The sequence below is a fragment of the Tamandua tetradactyla genome, chromosome 2 (assembly GCF_023851605.1).
Source record: "Tamandua tetradactyla isolate mTamTet1 chromosome 2, mTamTet1.pri, whole genome shotgun sequence".
NCBI classification, from domain to species: Eukaryota; Metazoa; Chordata; class Mammalia; order Pilosa; family Myrmecophagidae; genus Tamandua; species Tamandua tetradactyla.
This window is the reverse complement of record NC_135328.1, coordinates 82841148-82868883: the sequence shown is the minus strand read 5'-3', so window position 1 is coordinate 82868883 and position 27736 is coordinate 82841148. Positions and strand designations below refer to the sequence as shown.

The 27736-nt window shown below is 37.6% G+C and overlaps 1 protein-coding gene across 3 annotated transcripts in view; it reads right to left on the bottom strand.

Moving 5' to 3' along the window:
* The window catches only part of ZDHHC21 (zDHHC palmitoyltransferase 21), an 83007-nt gene that overhangs the window by 17537 nt on the left and 37734 nt on the right, over positions 1-27736 (bottom strand). For all 3 annotated transcript variants that reach the window (XR_013170417.1, XM_077148170.1, XM_077148171.1), the window contains one exon: positions 2545-2661. Coding sequence is in view for 2 of the 3 variants with exons in the window: in XM_077148170.1 (XP_077004285.1) it covers positions 2545-2661 (117 nt within the window). In the remaining variant the exon portion in view is untranslated. The remainder of the gene's footprint in view (positions 1-2544; positions 2662-27736) is intronic.

Sequence of the window (27736 nt, the reverse complement as noted above, 5' to 3'; positions counted from 1 at the left end):
AAATTAACATTTTTTTGCTAAGGATTTGCAATGTGCCAAATATTCTTTTTATTTAGAGCTCTGTTGAGATCCCATACAATTTACCCATTTAAAGAGTAAAATCAATGGTATTTAGTACATCCAAAAGTTGTGCAACCATCACTACAATCAATTTTAGAATATTTTCATCATCTCCTCAAAAAATCTCTACTGTTTAGTTATTTCCCCATAATCCCCCAATCCCCATCCCTAGGCAACCACTAATCTACTTTCTGTCTCTATAGATTTGTCTATCCTGGACATTTTATAAAAATGGAATCATACAATATATTTGGTCTTTTGTAAATGAATTCTTTCACTTAGCATAACGTTTTCAAGTTCACCCATGCCGTAGCATGTACCAGTACTTTGTTACCTTTTATGGAAAAATAATGTTCCACTGTAGGTATGTTAAAGCTAGACATTTTGTTTATCCACTTATCAGCTGATAGACATTTTGTTTGTTTCTATTATTTAACTATTACAAACAATATGAACTGATATGAAAATCTAGGATAAGATTTTTGTGCAGACATGCAATTTTCATTTCTCTTGGATATATACCTAAAAATGGGATTGCTGTTTGACTTTCTGAAGAACTGCCAGACTTTTTACCAAAGTAGCTGCCCTATTTTACATTCCTATTAGCAATGTATGAGGGTTCCAATTCCTCCACATCCTCACCCAACCTTGTTATTATCTATCTACGTGATTTTGGCCTAACCACTGTGTGTGAAGTGGTATTTCATTATGGCTTTGATTTGCATTTCCCTGACGACTAATGATACTGAGCATCTTTTCATGTGTTTATTGGCCACTTATGTATCTCCTGTGGAGAAATGTCTATTCAGATCCTTTGTCCACATTTTAATTGAGTTATTTATCTTTTCATTATTGAGTTGTAAGAATTCTTTTTATATATTCTAGTTAAAAGTCCCTAATCAGATATATGACCTGAAAATATTTTCTCCCACTCTGTTGGTTGCCTTTTCATTTTCTTGATAGTATACTTAGAAACACAAAGTTTATAATTTTTCTGTTTACATTTTTGGCTGCTTGTGTTTTGGGTTTTACAGCTAAAAAACCAGGGTTATGAAGATTTACTCTTATGTTTCCTTCTAAAGTTTTACAGTTTTAGGGTTTACATTTAGGTCTATGATCCATTTGAGTTAATTTCTGCATATATGTAAGGGAGGGGTTACTCCTTTATATGTGGATATCTAGCTGTTTCAGCACCATTAGTTGAAAAGACTAATTTTTCCCCAATGAATGGCCTTGGCACCCTTGTTGAAAAATCAACTGACATAAATATATAGATTTAATTTGGAACTGTCAATTCTAATCCATTTATCTAAATGTCTGTCCTTATATCAGTACTACACTTTGATTACTCTTGTTTTATAGCAAGTTTTCATACATTGTTTTGTACTATATTTTTCTTCACTAAATATATTCTGATAAACATTTAGGTTTCCAATGTAATCCATATGTGTATTGGTTATAAATACACATTTACATGTAAGTAAACAACCTGGATCAACTTGCAAAGGTTGGTCAAAAGGGCTGTACACTTTCTACTTTGATAGACACTGACAAATTGCCCTTCAAAAAGGTTACACCAATTTACATTAATAACATATGAGAAAGTCTATTTGTCCTACACCATCTATAATGCACTGTATTATCACACTCTTTAAATCCTTACTCAATTTGATTTCTCCCATTTTTAAAAATCTTTTCTGTTGTGATAAAGGTACACCATTTGGCTAATGAGTGTTTGATGCAACTGTCTCATATAGGTGGTGAGGAAAAATTACTTAAACAGTCCTATGTAGATAATAATGAAAAAATATATATATATAAATAAGTATATATTATTATAAGTATATTTTCATATAAAAATGTAAAAAAAAAAGATGAGATTATTTCAAGTCTCTTCCACATCAAATATCCTAAAATGAGGAACTGTCTTTCAGACATACATACCAGATAAACAATGACAATCATTTGTTGAGTTAGTTTCCATATCAATAAACACAAGAAATAAATGAGTCTTTATTACTATATCATAGTTCTACCAGCAACTTCACTTTAGGAATTTTTCCAAAATGGTTTCAAGAGTCAAAAGAGATATTGAAAGCAGCATGTAACACAGAAAAAAAATTGCACACTAGATGCCAATCAACTGGAAAAGGGTTCAATATATGGTATATTCACCACACAGAGTACATGAAACTATTATTCACTACAAAGAGTATATATAACTATTAAAAACTATAACTATGAAATCTTAACTATATAAAAATACTTTAGTTAAGTTTTTTTTTTTTAGGTTAAGTCTCAAAAGTGGGATACAATACTGTATGTACACTGGACACTGATTATAATTACTTTAATATTACATAGGCATACAGAAATGGTAACATATAAATGATTATCGGTAATATCCTCCTTTGATTCTTGAATTTTAGAATTAAGAATTAGTATATATGTTTCTAAATACATTACATTGAAAAATATACTTACTGTGATGATGCCAATTAGTTGGGTATAAAAGAGTCCAGTTATTCCAACTAACATAGTAATACCCATAAAGGCAGCTAGTCTCATAATGGCCAATTCATGTCTAATGACAAAGAGGTCCTATAAAGAGAAAGAAAAAGAAAATAAGAGAAAAATCTTAAAATAACTTGAAGGGTTTCTTATATTTCCAATAAATATAATCAAGAATTGAGCCATCACTTCCTCTTATTATGTTAAAAAAGCAATTTTTTTCCCTTCTTCAGCTGGTTCTATGTTACCAATAAATACTTGAAATTTTAAAAAATAACTGCTTTTAATTCAAATTACAGGATTTTACTACTCTATTGTGCCAAAAAAACCTCAATCCTAAGGTTGCAAGTTAGTCACGTTCATTTGTTTTAGAACCCATTTGTAACAAAAAGAAAAGCAAAGAAACAAAAACCCAGATAGCTATCCATCTTTAGTCTATTATATAAGGAAATTTTGTTTTGTTTAAAAGCTTGAGTGCACAGGTATAATGATTCAGATTATTATAGTTAAAATGACAGAGATACCTCGAAATTATGTAACGTAGTCCAAACAAGCAAAAACATAATAATAAGGCCATAGAAATAGCTCCCTTCAAGCCCACTTCATTCATCCATCCATCCACAAACTCAACCACTGCCTACAAGCACTGTGCTATGTAGGAGAAATGTAAGAATTTTGAAACTATAGTCTTTATCCTTAAAAGGATATAATTTAATTACAGAGAGAGTCTACTTTGCAAAATTCCAAAATAATGTGCTATATGCTGTAACAGGGATGTATGCACAGAGTACTGTAGAAACATAAAGGAGTACTTAGAAGGGAGAAATGGAAATGCTGTGTGAGAAGGTTGACTTTCAGGCTAAAGGCATGGAAAGGAGGGTCTTAAAAGTAAACCAAAGAAACTATGGTAGAAGACAGGAAAACAAGGAAAAAGGGTTTCATTTATCCTTCCTACTGCCAGCCAAATAAACCAGAGAAGGAAGAAAGAAGTGAAAGAATTTAAGTCTTCTCTGGAATCTGGCTGCAGCTAAGCTTTGGAATAAAATGACCACAGTGGATTAAAAAAAAAATGGATGGGAAGGATTTCAAAACATAACATAACCACCTACACATGGTTTCTTTAATACCAGTTCAAGTTAAGGCTTAGCAATATCCTGGTACCTATAGCATAAATAGGGAGGTCAATGAAGATAGTGCTTTTGCTTGAAACAAAAGAACCGATCACCAGACTCAAAGCGAAATTCTGATTTCACATGCAAATCACTTATTCATTAGTTGTGATAAACAAATTTTACCAAGTTTAAAGTTAGGGTGCTATTTAGCAGTCAAATATTAAGTAGTCTTATTTCAAAACTTCAGTCAAAAGTGCCTAATTTGAGAGTGAGATCTTTTGGGTTTGTACAGGTTAGTGTGATGCCTCAATATATCCGAAAGTAATATGGGCAAAGAACAAAAAAGTATTTGCAAAGTTCCCTTGAGGAACTGGGGAAAAACTGTGATATTCTCGCAAGCACTGGGGACTACCAACTTTATAAGCCAAATCCTTGATCTTGGGGCTTGTCTTTATGAAACATATTCCTGCAAAGGAGAAGCTAAGACTATCTATAATTATATCTACTAGTCACCCCAGAGAACTTTTTTTGTTGCTCAGATGTGGCTTCTTCTCTAAGCCAACTCACCAGGTAAAATCACTGCCCTCCCCCGACTACATGAGACATGATACCCAGGAATGTAAATCTCCCTGACAACATGGGACATGATTCTTGGGGAAGAGCCTATCCCTGGTATCGTGGGACTGAGAAAGCCTTCTTGACCAAAAGGGGGAAGGGGAATAGAAACAAAATAAAGTTTCAGTGGCTGAAAGATTTCAAGTAGAGTCGAGAGGTCATTCTGGAAGTTATCCTTTTGACTATATAGATATTTCCTTTAGTCTTTAGTGTATTAGAATAGCTAGAAGGAAATGCCTGAAATGGCTGAACTGTACTCCAGTAACTGTGATTCCTGAAGACAACTGTATAACTATATTGCTTTTACAGTGTGACCGTGTGATTGTGAAAACCTTGTGGCTGATATTCCCTTCACTGTACGGACAGATGTGCAAAACATAAGAACAAAAAAAGAAATAAATAATAGGGGGGAGATAAGGGGTATAGGATGCTTTGGGTATTCTTTTTTATTTTTATTTTTTTGGAGTAATGAGAATATTCAAAAACTGATCGTGGGGCAGTGCACCAGTGGTTCAGTAGCAGAATTCTTGCCTGTTGCGCCAGAGATCCAGGTTCAATTCCCGGAGCCTGCCCACGTAAAAAAAAAAATTGATTGTGGTGATGAATGCACAACTTGAGGATGAAGCTGTGAATCACTAATTTATATACTGGATGATTATATGGTATACGAATATATCTTAATAAAATTGCATACAAAAAAAAAAAAGAGCCTAATTCAAAATCCTTATAAAATAAATAAAAATGAAAAGATGTTACTGCAATTAATTAAAAAAATTAAGTACAGTAAGTTCTGCTAATAATGCTTGTCTGAAAATGCAAATTTATCCAAAGTCACTGATATATTAAAGAACATAATAAGAATTTGACACAATAAGAATTTTAAGTTTGCTTATGCACAATTTATCCACACAAAAAAAACAGTAAGCGAACACGAAAACTGTACCCAGCTGAACCAACCCATACAGAAATATCCAACACATACGCACATACACACCTCCAATATCTACCAGCCACCTCAGTTTATGAGTCACACACATCCACATCTGGAAAAGGGTTACTATCCTTTTTAAGTGTAACTGACAATACTTTTGCGTGTTGTGCCCCCATTTTCCCATAAGCCTTGTGGCTTTTATTGCATGATTTTGCATAGGTGAGTGATTTTAAGAGTATACGAATCATTACAGAAGAGTTTATTGTACTAAGAATATCATATATGAGCAAATAAAATATATCCTGCATTCTTCCAGTGAAAAGGTTTTTAAAAATTTAGCTTGAGCTACCAGTACTAGAATTTATAAACGTTAGGGATGGAGATGAGACTAAAAGATATAATATTTAATTTATTCATTTAGCTATGCATCTAGATATGAAGTTACATAAAATACTCTAAAATAGAAGTTGTTTTTTAGTGTGTTTACATTTTCAAAGAACAATTGTAATCCACACATGTATAATTTATATCATCAACAACAGATCTATATTTTAAGTCATTTAACACAGTTTCCATAGCTTAAAATCTTTACTTATGTCTTTGAGTTTTTTTTAGATATAGGACTTTCTGAATAAAAAAACTGACTTGGGAATTAACTATTCAAGATCTTTACTACATAAATACTTACTGCATTTCTTTATTTTTTCATTTCTTTCAATTTTCTTTGTTACGAAATATGCTTATATACAGTAAATGCATAAATCATGTTCAGATTAAAGAAAAGTAACTTCATCCTCTCAAAAACAAGAACATCTGAAACTATGCAAAAGCCCCTATGCGCTCCTTTCCAATAACAAATCTCCGCGTCACCCCTATTTTAAAGGGAAAGTTTATTGAACTCATCTTTCAATTATATATTACAAATATCTCCTCCCACCCTGACATTACCTTTGCACTCTCCTGATGGCATCTTTTCATAAATCCAAATTCTTAATTTCGATGCAGTTAAATTCATCAACCTTATCTTTCAGTGCTTTTATATTCTCTTTAAGAAATTTTTCCCAACACTGAAGTAATAATGACATTCTCCCATATTATTTCCTAAAGCCTTTAAAAGCTTTATAGCTTTGTTTTTCACATTTAGGTCACTAATTCACCTAGAATTTACTTTTTTTTTTTTTTGTACACAGCAAAAAATACTCAATTTACTTTAAAATATCCAGTTGTTCCAGGACCATTTATTTAAGAAGCTGCCCTCTCCTCAGAGATCATACAGCAGGTTTCTAAACGTGTGGATCTGAGTTGGCTCTCTATTCTGTTCTCCTGGATTACTTATTTATCCCTCTGCCAATGATGACCTAAGTCATGGTTATGATGGCTTTATAATTAGCCTTGTTATTTGGTAACCCAAGTTATTCTATCTTGCTCTTTACCAATAATGTCTTGGACTATTCCAGATAATTTGTATTTCAAAGAAAATTTAAAGTTGGATTTTCAACTTACACTACATACTCATGAACACATGTACATATAACCTGTCAATATTTTGATAGGGATTACATTAACATCTTTATGATACTAAGCCTTCTGTTTCTTGAACATGATATATTTCTCCTTATTTAGGTTTTCCTTAATTTCACTCAATTTTTTGGGAGGGGGGTTTGCACAGGCCAGGAATCATACCCGGGTCTCCCATATGACAGGTGAGCACACTGCCACTGTTCATTAAGTTTTATAACTGTTCCCCTAGAAGTCTTGCATTTCTTTTTGTCATATTTAATTTAGGAACTACCTTTTCATTCTATTGTAATTGGCATTTGTGATTATCTGCTTTGTCTAAATATTTGTTTGCTAGTATATAGAAATACAGTTGATTTTTTAAAAATACTGATTTTATAGTTACTACACTTCTTAAACTTTCTTATTAATAGAAAAATCCAAAAGAATTTATGGATATATGATCTACACAATCATATAACCTATGAATAATGACAGTTTTACATCTTTCTCTCAACTCATACTGATTCTTTCTTTCTGTTGACTAGCTGCATTGCCTAGAACTTCTAGCATTAAGAATAAAAATAATGATGATAGTAAGTATTAATACCTTGTCCCCCAACCAGGAGGGGAAAAAAATCATCATTTCATGATTAAGTATGCTATAGTTTTATTTCTGAAACCTCTTACCTGATTAAGGAAGTTCTCTCCTTGTCCCAGTTTGCTAAGAGTTTATAACATGAATAGAGGCTGAGTTTTATTTTTGCTTATATTTATTGAGATGCTCATACAATATTTTTCCCTTTCATCTGTTAATGTGATAAAAGACACTGATTTTCTGTTAAAACAAACTTGCATTCCTAGGATGGCCAACTAAGTCATCCTTTAAATATATATATTATTCATAGTTCTTACAAATATAAAATAATATATTGCTAATCTTTTGTTTAGCAATTGTTCATCTATGTTCATAAGCAGACTAGTCTATAATTTGTCTTCTTATATTAACCTTAATAGGATATCAATTTAAGATATGCTATTCATATAAAATGTGTTGGGGGGGCTCCCTCTTTTTCTATTCTTTTAAAGAGCTTGTGTCACACTGAAATTGTTTCCTTACATATCTGACAGAGCTAGAACTCACTGGTATAATCTGTAAATATTCTGCATAAAACGTTTAACCACCACTCACTCGTGATTATAGTATTTCTCAAGTTTCCAATTTCTTGAAGTAATTTTTTTCTTGAAATTATACTATGTTTGTAGATTAGGAAGCTCCACATATAAAGTAAAAATGTCAACTATCCAAACTGATATCTAGAATTAATGCAACCTCCATAAAAATGCAGTGTTTTTATTTTACTTTGATTTGGTTTGCAGACATCAATCACTGAAACTGTTTCTCAACTTCATAAGAAACATCATAACGCAAAGATTAAGCATAACACAAATAAAATGAACAAGGTAGAGCATTTGCTCTCCTGCACGTAGTATCAATGGGGGCAATAGCTACCACAAGCAGAGTGAAATCTGTTTCTTGGAGGGAGAAAAAAATTTAGCTACTACAATGAATGGTGCTAAATCAGCTGGATAGCCATTTAAGAAAGCATGAAACTCTGATTCCTACCTCAAAAGAATCACAAAAATCAATTTCGAGTGGAAATGTGAGAAACAGAAAAATACAGCTCCTGGAAGATAATACAGGAGAAATAAATTGATGATTTAGGGGAGTAGAAAAAGACTTCTTAAGTCGAACTCAAGAAGGATTAAAAAGATTGACGCTTGACTACATTAAAATTTAAAATTTCTGTCCACCCCCCCCCAAAGCACCAACGAGAATGAACTCTAAGCCAAAGAATGGGAGAAGATATTTACAACAGATATTAATCAAAAAGCACTTGAATCTAACACATCCTACAATTAACATGAAAAAGCCAAATGTCTCCCCTCCCAAATGGGCGAAACAGTCAAACAGGTACACTTCACCAGCCTATCCATATGGTCAGTAAAAAAGTAAAAAGGGCCTGAATATTATTGTAGTCAGAGAAACGCACATTAAAACAATGAAATACCACTCACAGCCACCAAAGTGGCTAACACTAAAAAGACTTAAACAAATAGTATATGAAACAACCAGAACATACATTACTAGTGGGAATCAAAATTGGCATAAATACCTTGGAAAACCATTTAACAGTATCTAAAGGAATATACACATAACCCTTGAATACACAAAGCACTACCATGTCAATACACAACTGAAACCCAAGAAGATGTACACAAGAGACAATTACAAGCTTGTTTTATGGCAGCATTACTTTAATAGCCCAAAACTGGAAGACTATAGATGTCCATCAACAGAATATGGCACTGCTAGGAAACTGTACAAATCATTCCCTGCACTAGAAAAATGAAATATGAAAGAACTGGAATTAAGTAGGTGGTAGTTCTGGAAACAAAATGGACATTTCGAAGAACTATAGGACTTAACAGAGTTAAGCAAAAGGCTGGTGAGAGCTCAGCTTTTGTAAGTGAAGGTACAAACCAGTGATCAGCCCTCACTGCTCAACCAGACGGCAAGCAGGCTGTGGAAATGGCTGCAGCTGCATTCAGGGCCAGGGCTGGCAGAGAAAACCTTTTACTCTAAAAGCTGGGGTTGAAGGTCTAAGTCAATCTGTGGGATGCCTGAGGGACTAGTATGGAAGCTAGTCTCAGTTTTGGCCAGCTGGGCAACAGCACTTACAGCCTCCTATTCGCATCCACCTGTAGGAAAAGAGCTAATGCGTCTTCTTTGGCTGTGTTTTTTGTTTGTTTTTTCCCTGCCGTATGTGAGTATTTCTAGGTCTGGCAGATTCCTGAGGGCCCAGCATAGACTCTGGCCTTGGTCTCAACAGCAACAGCTTCTGGCCTCACACCAGCATCTATCAGGACTTAAAGAGGCAGTACACTTTATCATTGGCTGGGTTTCTTTCTCTCTCTTGTGTTGTTCAATCTAGCAGATCCCTGAGGGACCAGCACAGATATTAGACTTGGTTTCACCCAAAAGCAGCACATTTTGGTCTTAGGCTAGCGTTTACAGACATAGAGAGCAAGTACACCTCTTTTCCTTCTTTTTTTTTGTGGGGTGGTTGATTTTCTGTTTCTTGTTTTGTATTTTTGGGTATGGCAGATCCCTAAGGGACAAACAGGAACGCTGGCCTAGATGCAACCCCCAGAGCAGCAGTTTCTGGCTTCCCACAAGCATACAACAAGACTTGGAAGGGCAGTCTCTGCTTTTTTCCCTTGTTTATTTTGAGGGTATTTGTCTACTGGTATTTTTTTTTCTTCTTCTCTCTCTTTCTTTCCTTCCTATTTTTTCCTTTTCTTTCTTTTATTCCTCCTTACTTTATTTATTTATTTTTTTTCGCATGGGCAGGCACCAGGAATTGAACCTGGGTCTCTGGCATGGCAGGTGAGAACTTTGCTACTGAACCACCATTGCCTGCCTGATTCCTTCTTATTTTTAATGTGGCAAACTGAAGAGTGGGAAATAAAGATTTCCAAAGTGATCAAAACATAATACTAAGGATGTTCAGTTCTCAACAACAAAAAAATTATAAAACATACAAGGAGACAGGAAAGTATGGCCCAATCAGAGGAATAAAAGAATTAAATGGAAATTATTCCAGAGGAAGCAATCTCTGGAATTATTAAATAAAAATCTCAGTAAAATGTGCATAAATAGGATCAATGAACTAAAGGAAAACTTTGCCAAAGAGCTAAAGAAAATCAGGAAAACCATATATAAACAAAATGATAATTTCAAAAATGAGATAAAAATTATAAAGAAGAACCAAATGGAAATTCTGGAACTCAAAAGAATAATAACTGGAGAGAAAAATTCAGAGGGATTCAAGAGAATCCCTTGGAGGAGGCAGAGGAAATTTTCAGTAAATGTAAAGACAAAATAATTGTAATTTCCAACTGAGGAGCAGAAAAAATAAAGAAAAGAACAGGCTGAGGAACCTCTGGGACACCATCAAGTATACCAATACATACATCATAGGAATTCAGAGGGAGAATAGATTTGAAAAAAGGGGAGGGGGGGCAGAAAAATCCCAAATGTGATGAAAGATATGAAGATACAAATCCAAGATGCTTACCAAATGCCAAGAATAATAAACACATCACCACCAAGACACATTATTATCAAACTATCCAATGCCGAGGGCAAAGACACATCTTAAAAACAGCAAGAGAAAACTGAAGTTTCAGATGTAAGGGATCCTTAATAAGATTAACAACTGATTTCTCAACAGAAACCATGAGAGGCAGAAGGAAGTGAGAGGACATATTTAAAGCACTGGGGGAAAACAACATACAAAATATCCTATTACCTGAGAATAATATAACTGGCAAAGTTGTCTGTCAAAAATGAAGGAGAAATTAAGACAGCTACAGAAAAACAAAACCAAGGTAGTTCATTACCTCCATTACAGGAAATGCTAAAGGGAGTCTTTCATGTTGAAAGGAAAGGAAAGGACACTAGACAGGATCTCAATGATGGATGAAGAAATAAGAATCTCTGATTCAAGAAACAATGTGGATAAATATAAATGCAGTATTATTCCATTTTTCATTTGTATTGCTGTCTTTTACTTCTTATAAGGCCTAAAATTCAAATGCATAAAAAACAAGTGTAAATCTTTGTTACTATGTATGAAATGCATAAAGATGTAATTTGTGACAAAAACAACATAAACGGGAGGGGAGGAATATAGGTAATACATATGTTTAGACTATTGAAGGCAAGTTGAAATCAATGCCAACTAAACCGCAACAGATTTAGTTTGCTAACTGTAATCCCCATGATAACCACAAAGCAAATATCTTAAAAATCTACATAAAAAGAAAGGATAAGTGATTAAAAATCGCTCATTATGATTGGGCAATTGGTGCTGAAGGAATACAGTTTGTGCAACAGGACTGATTGTAAAAATTCAGAAATAGATAGCACAATACTACCTGATTTTAGCACAATAATATAAGTACACTTAATGAAGCTCAATGTGAGTATGACAGAGAAAGGCTGGGGTACGAATGAAACCAGAAGAAGAGAGAGAGGATAAAGACTGACACAGTATAATTTAGGAATGCCTAGAATGTACAATGATGGTGATTAAATATACAAATTAAAAAATGTCTTGCATGGGATAGAACAAGTGAATGTCAGTACTGCAGGGTATTGAAAATAGATGATATGTGGGAAAAAGTATCAACAATGTAAACTAGGGTCTATAGTCAACAGTAGCACTGTAATATGCTTCCACTGAATGTAACAAAGGCATTATGCCAAAACTAAATGTAAACAGGCAGGGCGATTGGGAAAGGGGTATGGATTCTTTATGGAAGAAAAGGAAATGTCTTCAGATAGAGTATGGTGGCAAAGGCATGTCTATATAATTAGGCTGGGCTGTATGATGTGTGAATAAAACTGTTTAAAAATGAACAGAGAGAAACAAATGCTAAAGAAAATGCACAGAAGGGCAGTGTGTTGATTCCACAGGAGGTTAGGAGTGGGTTTGCATATGATTCTGAAACCCCACTGCTCATTATATACCTAAAGGAACTGTGTGGGGACACGAATGTACATTTGCACACTAGTGTTTCTGGCAGTAGTGTTGCCAATCCTCAATGAATGGAGGTGACCTAAGGGTACAACGACTGAGGAATGAAAGGGGGAACTATGGACTACTGAGCAGTTGCAAGAAGGAATGAAGTTGTGAGGCATGCAACTAGTTGAATGAATGTTAAGAGCTGTATACTGAATGAAATGTTAGAAACAAAAAGACAAATATTATCGTGCCTCACTCATATGGACTAACTATAATATAAAAATTCAGTGAACTAATGTCAAGAGCATTAGTTATCAGACTGGGGCTTACTGCAAAGGGTTCTAGTTTGTAAGCTCTTACAGCAGTCATATGTAGTCAGGAGGTGTAACTTAATTCCAAATTCTGAGATACTGGGCTGTTTATAAATAACAAGGTCTTTCCCAAAACTTTCGGGCATGTATGTGACACCTGAGACTCAGAGTTAGAGCTCTGAAACTATGAAGTCAGCAGTACCCCATACAGGAACTGTTTAAAAAGTTGAAAATGTGATCAGACATCAAGTAGAGATATGAATGAAGTTGATCTGGATAGGACTAAAGTATATCAGAAGACTGCATAAAAGATGATATCATCCACATTTTAAAACTTCAACTTTTGTGAACTTCTGAGGCTAAAGGGAGAGATGTTTATTTGGTGCAAAATTTCTATTTTGGGTAGTGCATTTCCTAACTCAACTTGTATGGTCAGTTTAGTTGAACACCATAAGTACGTGGAATCTTGAATAGGGTTTGAGATTTTGTTGGTTTGTCCAGGTTAGTGTGATGCCCCGATAAATCCCAGAGTGATGTGGGCAGTGAATAAAGAAGTATTAGCAAAGTCCCCTTGGAGGAATGGGGAGAAAGGAGGAAATATCTTCCCTATTTGGAGAATTTCTGATATTCTCACAAGCAGTGGGGGCAACCTAATCATTAGGCTGAGACCTCAATCTTGGGGTTCATTCCTATAAAACTTATTCCTGCAAAGGACAGACTAAGCCTACTTAAAACTTAGGCCTAAGAGACACCCCCCGCCCCCCCCCCCCCCCCCCCCCCCCAGAGAACCTCTGTTATTCAGATGTAGTTTCTCTCTCTAAGCCAACTCAGCTGGTGAACTCACTGCCCTCCTCCTGTGTGGGACATGACTCCCAAAGGTGTAAATCTCCCTGGCAACATGGGACAGAAAGCCCGGGATAAGCTGGGACCCAGCATCAAGAGACTGAGAAAGGCTTCTTGACCAAAAGGGGGAAAAGAGAAATGAGACAAAATAAAGGTTCAGTGGCTGAGAGATTTCAAACAGAGTTGAGAGGTTATTCTTATACATTAGATAGATATCGTTTTTAGTTTATGGTATACTGAGTGGCTAGAGGGAAGTACCTGAAACTGCTGAGCTCTGTTCTAGTAGCCTAGATTCTTGAAGACGATTGTATAAAGATATAACGTTTACAGTGTGCCTATGTGATTGTGAAAACCTTGTGTCTGATGCTCTTCATGTACAGGGTACGGAGAGATGAGTAAAAAATACGGCCAAAAAGTAAACAAATAAGTAATATGGGAGACAAAGAGTAAAATAAATTGGGTAGATGGAAATACTAGTGGGCAATGAAAGGGTATGTTATGCATGAATTTTTTCATTTTTCTTTTTGTTTCTTTTTCTGGAGTGATACAAATGTTCTAAAAATTGATCGTGGTGACATTGTGAGCCAAGGATTGTACACTATGTATAGAATGTACAGGTGTGAAGATCACTCAATAAAAGAAAAGAACTCTATAACATACTAAAAAATGGCCCATTATAAAAGCGCACCTAAGCAAAAAGGAAGGCAAGTAATAGAGAAAAGGCGGGGCAAAAAGGTCCAAGACTTACAAAAGAACAACTAGCAAGATGGCAGAAATAAATCTTATTAAAAGTAATGTCCTTAAATATTAATGGACTGAACTCTCCAATCAAAAGGCAGAAATTGGTCAAATGGATAAGGAAAGATGACTCAACTATATGCTGTTGCTAAAAGACTCATCTTAGATGCACAGAAATAAACAGGTTGAAAGTAAAAGGACAGTAAAATATATTTAATGCAAAGAGTAATCAAGAGAATGGGGTTGGCTATACAAATATCAAACAAAATAGACTTTAAGCCAAAAACTGCTACAAGGGACAAAGAAGGACATTTTATTGATAAAAGGGTCAATTCAATGAAATTTAAAATTATGTAAACATATATACACCAAACAACAGAGTGCCAAAATACAAAAAGCAAACACTGACAAAAATGAAGGGAAAAACTGTTCTACAATAATAGCTGAAGATTTCAATACACCATTTCAAGACTGGACAGAACATGTAAAGACAAGGTCAATAAGGAAACAGAGGAATTCAACAACATTACATACCAACTGTATCTAACTGACATATGCAGAACACTTCGCCTAACAACAGTATGATACACATTTTATTCAAGTGCACATGGATTATTCTCTAGGATAGACCACATGTTAGGACACAAGAGAAGTCTAAAAAATTTCAAATATTGAAATCATAAAAAGTAACCTCTCTGACTATAATGCAATGAAGCTAGAAAACTTGAAAATTTACAAATATGTGGAAATACGGCCAATGGGTTAAAGAAGAAATTACAAGGAAAATTAGAAAACACTTAGAAACAAATGAAAACAGAAATAATATACCAAAACTTACAAGACACTATCCAATCAAGATGATGGATTGAGTTTCAAGGCTATGACCCCTTCACAGAAGCTTAGAACAACCAGCAAGAACTGGCAGAAACATCATTTTCAAAGCTCCAGGAAACAGTGAAAGGGTTGTGGTACAGCATGAGTACCAAATCAAGAAAAGGGCTACATAAAAGTGTAAGATCTCCAGGCACCTGGCTGACCTCTCCTCTATGCCACAGTGGCTCACCATGGAGCTGGCCCAAGGTCCCAGTACAGATCCCTAGTTCTACTTGAGGAGGGAGCAGAAGAATGCTCTTGCATATACTAGGAGTGTGTATGTCTGGCCCCATCCGTCTGGTGGTGATCCGAGGGATACACTGTCCCAAAACTTACCCTGCATGTAGAAGGCAGCTCACCAAACTCTCCTATAGAATGTCATGAGAAAGTAGTTAAGTGGCTGGCTAGGGCAAGGGATTGCTGGCTTTAGGATTTATAGTATAATGACAAGGACCTGGAAGAAGATGTTAGCTAGGAAAGAGGAGACATTGTACCTATGTATTAGTTAGGGTTCTCTAGAGAAACAGAACCAACAGGGAACACTAGCAAATATAAAATTTATGAAAGTGTCTCACGTGACCGTAGGAACACAGAGTCCAAAATCCACAGGGCAGGCTGCGAAGCCGACGACTCCAATGGATGGCCTGGACGAACTCCACAGGAGAGGCTCACCAGCCAAAGCAGGAATGGAACCTGTCTCCTCTGAGTCCTCCTTAAAAGGCTTCCCATGATTGGATTTAGCATCACTAATTGCAGGAGACACTCCCCTTTGGCTGATTACAAATGGAATCAGCTGTGGATGTAGCTGACGTGATCATGACCTAATCCTATGAAATGTCCTCATTGCAACAGACAGGCCAGCGCTTGCCCAATCATATGAACAGGTACCACAACTTGGCCAAGTTGACACCTGTCCCTAACCATGACAGTCCACCCCTTGTCAACTTGGCACATATATATATGTATATATATCACCTTAGACCATACTTAATTTCCAAATGAAAACAAATAAGCACACATTTTTTCTTTTACCTGACAATACTCAACTGTCCTGCATATAACTGGAAACACATTAAATCTCTCCAGAATAGCTTGCAAATCCTTGGGCAACATTCATCCTTAAACTTGATATCTTACAACTTAAATAGTATAACAAAAACAAAACAGCATTACAGTCCTCGTTTCTGTAACTGATCACGTGGTCGAAGTTCATATTTATCACTACCTTCTTCCACTACCCATTCCATGTTCCCTTTCCCCTCAGCAAGCACTTCAGCTGGCCGTGGTTCTTTGCCTGGTGGGGTGACCCAAACCTTCATTCCTGAAGTCTCAGAGCCATTAGTGGTCCTGCCTGGATTGTGTTGTTGCAGTTTTCCATTGATTTTAATCACAGGGCATGGTAGTACTAATAGACGCCCCAGGGGATCTCCTATATTCCAAGAAAACTCTTCTTTACTTCCATTATGTAGCTGCAGTCCTACTTCCTTCTGATAGTCAGGGTCAATTACCCCAGACAATAATGTAATCCCCTTCTTGGTGTGTTGATCCAGAGGCATAAGTAGCCCAAAGTGGCCAGGTGGCAATCTTAACTTCCAGTTCAGTGGTATCACTGTTGTTTCTCCTGGAGAAAGCACACCCCGTTTTGGAACTAAAACCTGTAGACCAGCAGAACTCAGGGTAGCAGGGACAGGAAGCAAAAATTTTCCTAGTGGATCACTAGGGGTAATAGTGAGTGGCACCACACCCATTTCCACCCCTTGGTTCCTGGACCCATGGATCCTGGCTATGGGAGAAACAGCACCATACAGTGGACGCTGATTCAGAGCATACACAGCTTCCTGGAGAACATTACCCCAGCCTTTCAAGTTTTTGCCACCTAGTTGGCACCGTAATTGAGTTTTCAAAAGGCCATTCCACCGTTCTATCAATCCAGCAGCTTCTGGATGATGGGGAACATGGTAAGACCAGAGAATTCCATGAGCATGTGCCCATTCCCGCACTTCATTTGCTGTGAAGTGTGTTCCTTGATCCGAAGCAATGCTATGTGGAATACCATGACGATGGATAAGGCATTCTGTAAGCCCACGAATAGTAGTTTTGGCAGAAGCATTGCGTGCAGGGAAAGCAAACCCATATCCAGAGTATGTGTCTATTCCAGTTAGAACAAATCGCTGCCCCTTCCATGAAGGGAGTGGTCCAATGTAATCAACCTGCCACCATGTAGCTGGCTGGTCACCTCGGGGAATGGTGCCATATCGGGGGCTGAGTGTGGGTCTCTGCTGCTGGCAGATTGGGCACTCAGCAGTGGCTGTAGCCAGGTCAGCCTTGGTGAGTGGAAGTCCATGTTGCTGAGCCCATGCATAACCTCCATCCCTACCACCATGACCACTTTGTTCATGAGCCCATTGGGCAACAACAGGAGTTGCTGGGGAAACAGGCTGACTGGTATCCATAGAACGGGTCATCTTATCCACTTGATTATTAAAATCTTCCTCTGCTGAAGTCACCCTCTGGTGTGCATTCACATGGGACACAAATATCTTCATGTTTTTAGCCCACTCAGAAAGGTCTATCCGCATACTTCTTCCCCAGACCTCTTTGTCACCGATTTTCCAATTATGGTCTTTCCAAGTCCCTGACCATCCAGCCAAACCATTAGCAACAGCCCATGAGTCAGTATACAAACGCACCTCTGGCCAGTTTTCCTTCCAAGCAAAATGAACAACCAGGTGCACTGCTCGAAGTTCTGCCCACTGGAGGATTTCCCCTCACCACTGTCCTTCAAGGACACCCCAGAAAGGGGTTGTAATGCTGCAGCTGTCCACTTTCGGGTGGTACCTGCATATCGTGCTGAACCATCTGTAAACCAGGCCCGAGTTTTCTCTTCCTCAGTCAATTCACTGTAAGGAACACCCCAAGAGGCCATAGCTCTGGTCTGGGAAGGAGAAGGTAATGTGGCAGCAGGAGTGGAAACCATGGGCATTTGTGCCACTTCTTCATGTAACTTACTTGTGCCTTCAGGACCTGCTCTGGCTCTATCTCGTATATACCATTTCCACTTTACAATAGAGTGCTGCTGTGCACGCCCAACTTTATGGCTTGGTGGGTCAGACAACACCCAACTCATGATAGGCAACTCAGGTCTCATGGTAACTTGGTGGCCCATGGTTAAGCGTTCAGTCTCTACTAAGGCCCAGTAGCAGGCCAAAAGCTGTTTCTCAAAAGGAGAGTAGTTATCTGCAGCAGATGGTAAGGCTTTGCTCCAAAATCCTAAGGGTCTGCGTTGTGATTCTCCTATAGGGGCCTGCCAAAGGCTCCAGACAGCATCTCTATTTGCCACTGACACTTCCAGCACCATTGGATCTGCTGGATCATATGGCCCAAGTGGCAGAGCAGCTTGCACAGCAGCCTGGACCTGTCGCAGAGCCTCCTCTTGTTCAGGTCCCCACTCAAAATTAGCAGCTTTTCTGGTCACTCGATAAATGGGCCGGAGTAGCACACCCAAATGAGGAATATGTTGTCGCCAAAATCCAAAAAGACCAACTAGGCATTGTGCCTCTTTTTTGGTTGTGGGAGGGGCCAGATGCAGCAATTTATCCTTCACCTTAGAAGGGATATCTCGACATGCCCCACACCACTGGACACCTAGAAATTTTACTGAGGTGGAAGGCCCCTGTATTTTTGTTGGATTTATCTCCCATCCTCTGACACGCAAATGCCTTACCAGTTAATCTAGAGTAGTTGCTACTTCTTGCTCACTAGGTCCAATCAACATGATATCATCAATATAATGGACCAGTGTGATGTCTTGTGGGAGGGAGAAACGATCAAGGTCTCTGCGAACAAGATTATGACATAGGGCTGGAGAGTTGATATACCCCTGAGGTAGGACAGTGAAAGTATATTGCTGACCTTGCCAGCTGAAAGCAAACTGTTTCTGGTGGTCCTTACTAATAGCTATTGAGAAAAAAGCATTTGCCAGATCAATAGCTGCATACCAGGTACCAGGGGATGTATTGATTTGCTCAAGCAATGATACTACATCTGAAACAGCAGCTGCAATTGGAGTTACCACCTGATTGAGTTTACGATAATCCACTGTCATTCTCCAAGACCCATCTGTTTTCTGCACAGGCCAAATAGGAGAGTTGAATGGGGATGTGGTGGGAATCACCACCCCTGCATCTTTCAAGTCCTTAAGAGTGGCAGTAATCTCTGCAATCCCTCCAGGAATACGGTATTGCTTTTGATTTACTATTTTGCTTGGTAGGGGCAGTTCTAGTGGCTTCCATTTGGCCTTTCCCACCATAATGGCCCTCACTGCACGAGTTAGAGAACCAACGTGGGGATTCTGCCAGTTGCTCAGTATGTCTATGCCAATTATACATTCCGGAACTGGGGAAATAACTACAGGATGGGTCCGGGGGCCCACTGGACCCACTGTGAGACGGACCTGAGCTAAAACTCCATTGATCACCTGGCCTCCATAAGCCCCCACTCTGACTGGTGGTCCAGAGTGACGTTTTGGGTCCCCTGGAATTAATGTCACTTCTGAACCAGTGTCTAATAATCCCCGAAATATCTGATCATTTCCTTTTCCCCAATGCACAGTTACCCTGGTAAAAGGCCGTTGGTCTCCTTGGGGAAGACTTAGAGGAAGGTTAACAGTATAAATTTGTGGCAGTGTAACAGGTTTCTTCCCCATAGGGACCTGGCCTCCCCTTCATTCAAGGGGCTCAGGGTCTGTAAACTGTTTCAAGTCTGGAAATTGGTTAAGGGGCCGTGACTCTGTGTTTTTGTCATTCAGGTTAGACTTCTGTTCCCTTGACCTAGAACTCTTTTGTTTATACAGCTCCAACAAGAATTTAGTAGACTGCCCTTCTATTGTATTTCTAGGCACCCCATGATTTACTAGCCAATGCCACAAATCTCTGCATGTCATATAATTTTGATGCCTCCTTTGAGTTTGTTGTCTATTATAATACCCACGTCTACCCTGTCTTTGGTGATTAAGTGCTGCCACCTGGCTTCTGCCAACTCGGGATCCTGTCATCCCCATTGTGTTTAAGGATTCCAGCTCAGTGACAGCAGTTCCTACAGTAATATCTGACCTACAGAGAAGTGCAACCACAGAGCTCTTGAGGGATGATGGTGCTAGTCTCACAAATTTATTTCTCACTGTTCTGGTAAAAGGTGCATCCTCTGGACATTCCTGGGGTGTAAGAGCAGGCTTTGCATGATAAATCCACTCTAACATCCCAATCTCTCTAAGCCTCTGGATCCCCTCATCTACATTATACCAGGGCAGTTCTGGCATTTCAACCTCAGGTAATGTTGGCCACCTTTTGATCCATGTTTCAACCAACCACCCAAACAAGCTGTTAACACCTTTTCTAACTGCTCTAGCTATAACATTGAATGCAGAATCTCTGCTTAGTGGGCCCATATCAATAAATTCAGCCTGATCCAGCCTTATATTCCTCCCACCATTATCCCACACTCTTAAAATCCATTGCCACACATATTCCCCTGATTTCTGTCTATATAAATTGGAAAACTCACACAATTCTTTTGGAGTATAACGTACCTCCTCATGTGTGATACTTTGTACCTCACCTTTAGGGGCCTGTTGGGACTTTAGTCTAGTTATAGGTCTAGAAGAAATGAGGGGTGGTGGGGGTGGGTCATGAAAAAAATTAGAAATATCTTCCAAGCCATTTGCTTCAGGGTTTTCATTTGCAGTTTCATCTGGTGAAACAGGATTAATAACTCTAGGGCTAATCCCTTCAGGAGGAGGTTGGGTGGCCAATTCCTCAAGGCAAGCTGGAGGTGGGGCGGCTATGTCCTCAGGGCAGACTATTACAGGGTTATCTAAAGAAGGCTCAGCATGGTCTAGGGTTTCAACCTCACCCCCAACATCATTATCAATCCATATGTCACCATCCCATTTTTCAGGGTCCCACTCCTTTCCAATCAATGCCCTCACTTTAACAGCAGACACCATGCAAGACTGAGATTTCAGTTTACGTTGTAAAGTTGCTACTCTAACAATAAGATTCTGAGTCTGATTTTCAGAGATCTCAAGTCTACGGCTACAGGAAATAAAATTTTCCTTCAGGATACTCATAGAAACCTCTACATCTTTCAGACGGCACTTAAGCTTCTTGTTTGAAGCCTTAAGCCCATCCCTTTCATCCTTTAATGTAGACAGTGTATCTAACAACAACCAACCAACATCTCTATAACTCTTATTTCTACAAAACTCTGTAAAGGTGTCAAAAACATTATCCCCCAGAGTCTGGCTTCGTACAAGCGAAGCATTAGGAGAATCGAATGATGATATTTTGACTACCTCCTTTGCCAACTCAGTCCATGGATTGGGAGTGTCATTCTGATTACAGGAATCAGAGTCCTTAGTGTCTCTGAGCCCAGTCAGAGTAGAAAACCATTCATAAAAACCCATTTTTAAGATTCTGTTCCTTAAGAACCACCCCACTCTCGGTACCAAGATGTATTAGTTAGGGTTCTCTAGAGAAACAGAACCAACAGGGAACACTAGCAAATATAAAATTTATGAAAGTGTCTCACGTGACCGTAGGAACACAGAGTCCAAAATCCACAGGGCAGGCTGCGAAGCCGACGACTCCAATGGATGGCCTGGACGAACTCCACAGGAGAGGCTCACCAGCCAAAGCAGGAATGGAACCTGTCTCCTCTGAGTCCTCCTTAAAAGGCTTCCCATGATTGGATTTAGCATCACTAATTGCAGGAGACACTCCCCTTTGGCTGATTACAAATGGAATCAGCTGTGGATGTAGCTGACGTGATCATGACCTAATCCTATGAAATGTCCTCATTGCAACAGACAGGCCAGCGCTTGCCCAATCATATGAACAGGTACCACAACTTGGCCAAGTTGACACCTGTCCCTAACCATGACAACCTATATACCTTCTTAGGGCCAAACATGCATGTCCAAGACAAGACATTGGGCAGAAAGGACCGGGGGTAGGGGTGACCTCTTCACTTTGGCCTGGAGCTATTTTCTAAATGCATTATATGGATAAGCTGTGAAGGAGATATACACACAGCCCAATCTTCAAATAATGGGTAAGTTCTTTTCTTTTTCCCTTTTTTGAGTTAAAATTTAAGGAAAATTTTAAGTTGCAATTCAAGGAAAGCTACGTCATAACACTAGCTGGATACACACTAAAAAACATAGTCTTAATTCCAGCAACAGCACATTAAATATCAAAATGTCCAGGTTTCAACAAAAGATTGCAAAACATACAAAGAAAAAGGAAGTGACGGCCCAGGAAAGGAAAAGATCAGAGCATTAAAAACCATCAGTGAAGAACATCAGACCTGGGACACTGCCGACAAAGACTTAAAAACTTTTTTTTTAAGTCTAAATATGCTCAGAGAGGTAAAGGAAACTGTGGACAAAGAATTAAAGGGAATAAGGAAAATACCAGATGAACCACAAACAAAATAACAATACAGAGATGGAAATTATTAAACGGAAACCAGCAGAGTTGAAGACCACAGTAACAGAAATTAAATATTCCCTAGAGGTGTTTAACAGCAGACTGGAGTTGGCAGAAGAAAGAATCAGTGAATGTGAATATAAGACAGGTGAAATCATTCAGTCTGAGGAGCAGAAAGAGGAAAGACTAAAGAGAGTGAACAGAGCCTGAGGAACCTGTGAAACATTGCCAAACATACCAATATACACACTGGGAGTTAAAGGAGAAGAGAGAAAGGGACAAAGAGAAATAACGGCTAAAAATTTCCCAAAGTTAATGAAAGTCAAGAATATAAATCTCCAAGATGCTCAACAAACTCCAAACAGGATCAAACTAAATAGACACACACTGTGCCATGTTTTAATCAACCACTGAATGCCAAAGATAAAGAGAGAATTCTGAAAGCTACAAGAGAGAAACAACATGTCACATATAATAAGACGAAATGCCTATTTCTCATTGGAAACCATGGAGGCAAGAAGGCTATGGGAAGACATATTTAACTGCTGAAAGCAAATACTCCCAATAAAGAATTCTGTATCCAACAAAACTGTCTTTCAAAAATGAGGGAGAGGGTGCACGGATAGTTCAGAGGTTAGAATGCCTGCCTCCCATGAGGGAGACCTGGGTTCAATTCCCAGGCCATGCACCACCCCACCCCCGCCCACCAAAAAAAAAATGAGGGAGAGAATGAAACATTCCTAGACAAATACAAACCAAGGGACTTCATTATTACTAGACTGGCCCTACACGAAATGCTAAAGGGAGCTCTACAGGTTGTAAATAAAGGACACTAGAAAATTGGCTGAAACCATATAAAAAAAATCAGGATCTGCATAAAGATAATGGCATAGGTAAATATACATATTAATGCCATTGTATTTTTTTTTCTTTTATTTATTTATTTATTTATTTTTTTTTACATGGGCAGGCACCGGGAATCGAACCCAGGTCCTCGGGCTTGGCAGGCAAGCATTCTTACCTGCTGAGCCACTGTGGCCCGCCCAATGCCATTGTATTTTTAATTCATAACTCCTGTTTATTTCTCACAAGATCTAAAAGGCAAATGCATAAAATGTAATGAGAAAACAATGGTTTTGAACTCATAATGTATAAAAATACAACCTATGACAAGAACTACATAAAGCTTGGGGGGACAGGGGCATAGCAATCTAGTTAATATATGCTACTGAAGTTAAGTTGATAACAAAGCAAATGAGATTGTTATAGATTTAGGATGTTTGTTTAAGTCCCATGGTAACCAGAGAGAAAATATAAGGGAATATGCAAAGAGAAAAAAAATGGGGTACAGGTTATGAGGATTACTGGGTAGGGACAAGGGGGAGTTAATGCAAATGAGTGCAGTGTTTCTGTTTGGGGTGAAAGGAAAATGGATAGTGGTGAGGATACTGCAACACTGAGAACTGAATCCACTCCACCGAATAGTAGGGAAGGGTGTGGATGGGACTAAGTTGTATATATATTTCCACAATTTAAAAAAAAAGGAAGAAAAACTAAAGAGACAATGATAATTAAATTATCATTGGAAGAGATGTAAGAATGGAGGATAAGCTCCAATGGAAATTACTGGACCCTAAGAAAAAACTGAATATAAAATATAAGCTTTATGTTATTGCTAAATTTCATGAACTTGGTAACTTGGTGTGATTATATAATGTCCTTGTTCACAGGAAATGTACATGGCAGTAGTATTACGTGTTCAAGGATTACAATGTGTGCAACCTGCTCTGAAATGCTGAGGAAAAAGGTAGGTAGGTAGATTGGAAGGAAGAAGGGGAGGGGGAAGAGGAAGGGAGGAAGGGAAGCAGAGCGGAAGGAGTGGCAAATGTGGAACAACGTTAAAACTGGTGGATCTGGGTATCTGGGGATGGGGTAAGGGTATGCTGGAGTTCTCCATCTGGAGTTTGTATTATTTTTACAACTATTCTGTAAGTTTGAAATTATTTCAAAACGAAAAGTTAAAATAAAAAAGGAAACTGGTGGCTTTATATGCACTAGTGGATTTAAATGCACATGTTAACATGGAAAGATCTCCAAAATTCAAAAAATTGAATTTTCTGTAAACCTACAACATACTTAATAAAATACTGGAATAAAAAAAATATGAAATGCAGTAAAGGCAGTCCTCAGAGGGTAGTTTATAGCTATGAATGCCTATATTAAGATGAAGAAGGATCTCAAATAATGGTCTACTATACAACTTGCAGACTCAGAAAAAAAAAAAGAGCAAGATAAACCTACAGCTGGTAGAAAAAAAGGAAATATTTAAGTTTAGAGCAGAGATAAATCAAATAGAGAACAGAAAAACAATTGAAAACAAACCAAAACGCGGGTTCTCTGAAAAAAAATCCATCAAATTGACAAATGTTTAGTTATATTAAAGAAAAAATAGGCAAATAACTAAAATCAGAAAGGAAACTAGTCAGCACTACTAACCTTATAGAAATAAAAAGGACTGTAAGAAAATACTATGAACAAAATGTATGCCAACAGACCAGAGAATCCAGAAGAAATGGACAAATTTCAAAAAATGCATCAATTGCCCAAACTGAATTAAAAAAAAAAGGAAAACATTTATAAACTTATACCAAATATGGAGATTGAATAATAATAAAAAACTCTCCCCTCCCCCCAAAAAATACATGAGAGCTGGCTTCACTAGCGAATTTTAACAAATATTTAAAGAAAAATTAATACCAATATTTATCAATCTCTTCCAAAGAATTTTAGTGGAGAAATTCATTCTATGAGGCCAGCATTACTGAAACCAAAGCCTGGTGACAAAACTTCTTGCCCAACTTCCCTTATGAAAATATCCTTAACAAAACACTATCAAACCAAACCTAATGGCATATTAAAAAGATTATATGCCATGATCAAGTGAGATTCATCCAGGAATTCATGGGTGGTTCAACATATGAAAATCAACCAATGTTAACGCCCTACACAAATGGAATAAAGGAAAAAAAGCCACATGATTATTTTAATAGATGCAAAAAAGGCATCTGACAAAATTTAGCATTCTTTCTTGATAAAAATGTGCAGAAAAATAGGATTAGAAGAGAACTTTCTCAACATAGTTAAGTCCATTTATGAAAAACTGAGAGCTAACATCATACTCAATGGTAGAAAACTTAGAGCTTTTCCCCTAAGATCAGGAATGAGACAATGAGGCCCACTTTCACCACTACTATTCAATATTATACTAGATGTTCTTGCCAGAGCAAGTCAGCAAGAAAAGGAAATAAAAAACAGTAATCTTGGGTATTCCTAACTCTCCTTGCCCCAATCAAAAAGTAAAATACGTATTTCAGCAACTTTTTCATTCTTCAATAACCACAACAAATAAATGGCCTATAGATAAATAACACCTAAAATAACTTTTTTTTTATACGATGTATGGTGGAGGTCATATTTCATTCTTTTTCCATGTGATTATCCCATTATTGCAGCACCATTTTGTTGAATTTTTGTTTGTTCTTCCTTTCTTTGTTTGCTTTTTTGTTTGTTTTTTTGGGGGGAAGTGCATGTGCTAAGATATCTTTTAAAAGTAGTAATAAAGATCAAAAATACTCAGGATATCTTAAAACTAATTACATGAAAGGTTAAAATAAACTGTACAAGATATGTACCAATATTCAAAGCTACCTGCAACCTCATTTTCTAGTATTTATATTATTTGAATGCCAAAAGGCTGGATGAATAATTCTGTGGTCCAATTATATCTGACATCAAATTTCTACCAATCCTATTAACAGCCAATCGGAATAATAAAAATGTGTTTTCCCATATGAAGAATTTGTTAGGGAATTCAGAGACATTGTTAAGTGTCCATCACCCAGACTTCCTCTAACCTCAGCTCCTTCCCAGGGGAAATCACAAACTCTACCTTTTCTATTGCATGCCACTCCACAACTTGAAGATGTTAAGTAATAAAAAGGCCCTGACACAACAAACGTTTGGGAGTAAGCAGTCCAAATGCTTGTAAGAACAGGAATTCTCAGACTGGCAGTCCCCCACCCTGCACCACCCCCAGGTAGATAAAAACCACATTCAAATAGTGTAGATCTGTCTCTCTGGAGTGAAGTGGGGCACGTGGAGCCGCCATTTATCAACCCTGACCTGAAGCAGTTTTGGGCTACGTTGAGAGACTAGCCATGATAGGACTTCTGCTCCTGCTCTTCTGCATTTTTTGTTCTAAGTAAGTGACAAAGAGATTTGCCCTTTTTGAACTCTTTATTCTGTTCAATAAAGGGATCATTTACTGCAAGTTAGTGATGTACCCTGAACCTGTGTTCCCTTGAGGCATGGCTATAGTAACTCACTCTATAGAGATGGTTCGACTGCTAAACATTACAGGCATACCTCAGAGATATTGTGGGTCTGGTTCTAGATCACTGCAATAAAGTGAGTCACATGAATTTTGGGGTTTCCCAATGCATATAACAGTTATATTTACACTATACTGTAGTATAAGCATGCAACAGCATGATGTCCAAAAAAAGGCAATGTATACAACTTAATTAAAATGTATCACAGAGACATGAAGTGAGCAAATGCTATTGGAAAAATTGTGTCAACATACCTCCTGGACATAGGGTTGCCTCAAATCTGCAATATGTAAAAAACACAGTATCTGCAAAGTGTGATAAAGCGAGGCACAATAAAACAAAGTACGCCTGTATCTATTCTCTTCTGACTGCTCTACAGCATTCTTTCCCTTCACTTCTCCTTCTGTCACTGCCCCCCCTGCCATGATCTTAAATGGAGTCAATCTGTTAGAAATAAGTATAAAAGAAATAAAGATGTTATCTGAATCTACTTCATCTACAAAACAATTTAAAAGATTTACTTTAAATTGTACATTTAAAAATTTTTAATAGATGCACCATTATAAAATATATTTTGAATGTCTTTATACTAAACAGGGTAGTACTATCTAAAAATGAGTAGCCTGAATGGAAAATGAAAAGAAAACAAAGTATTATGAATCTACGAATCAGGACGCACAGTGAACTTTCTCTGCAGAGCAGATATTGTAAGATTTTAATCTGTATTTTTCAAAGAAAATAAACATGCTACAGTAATGTTACTTAAAAAAAAT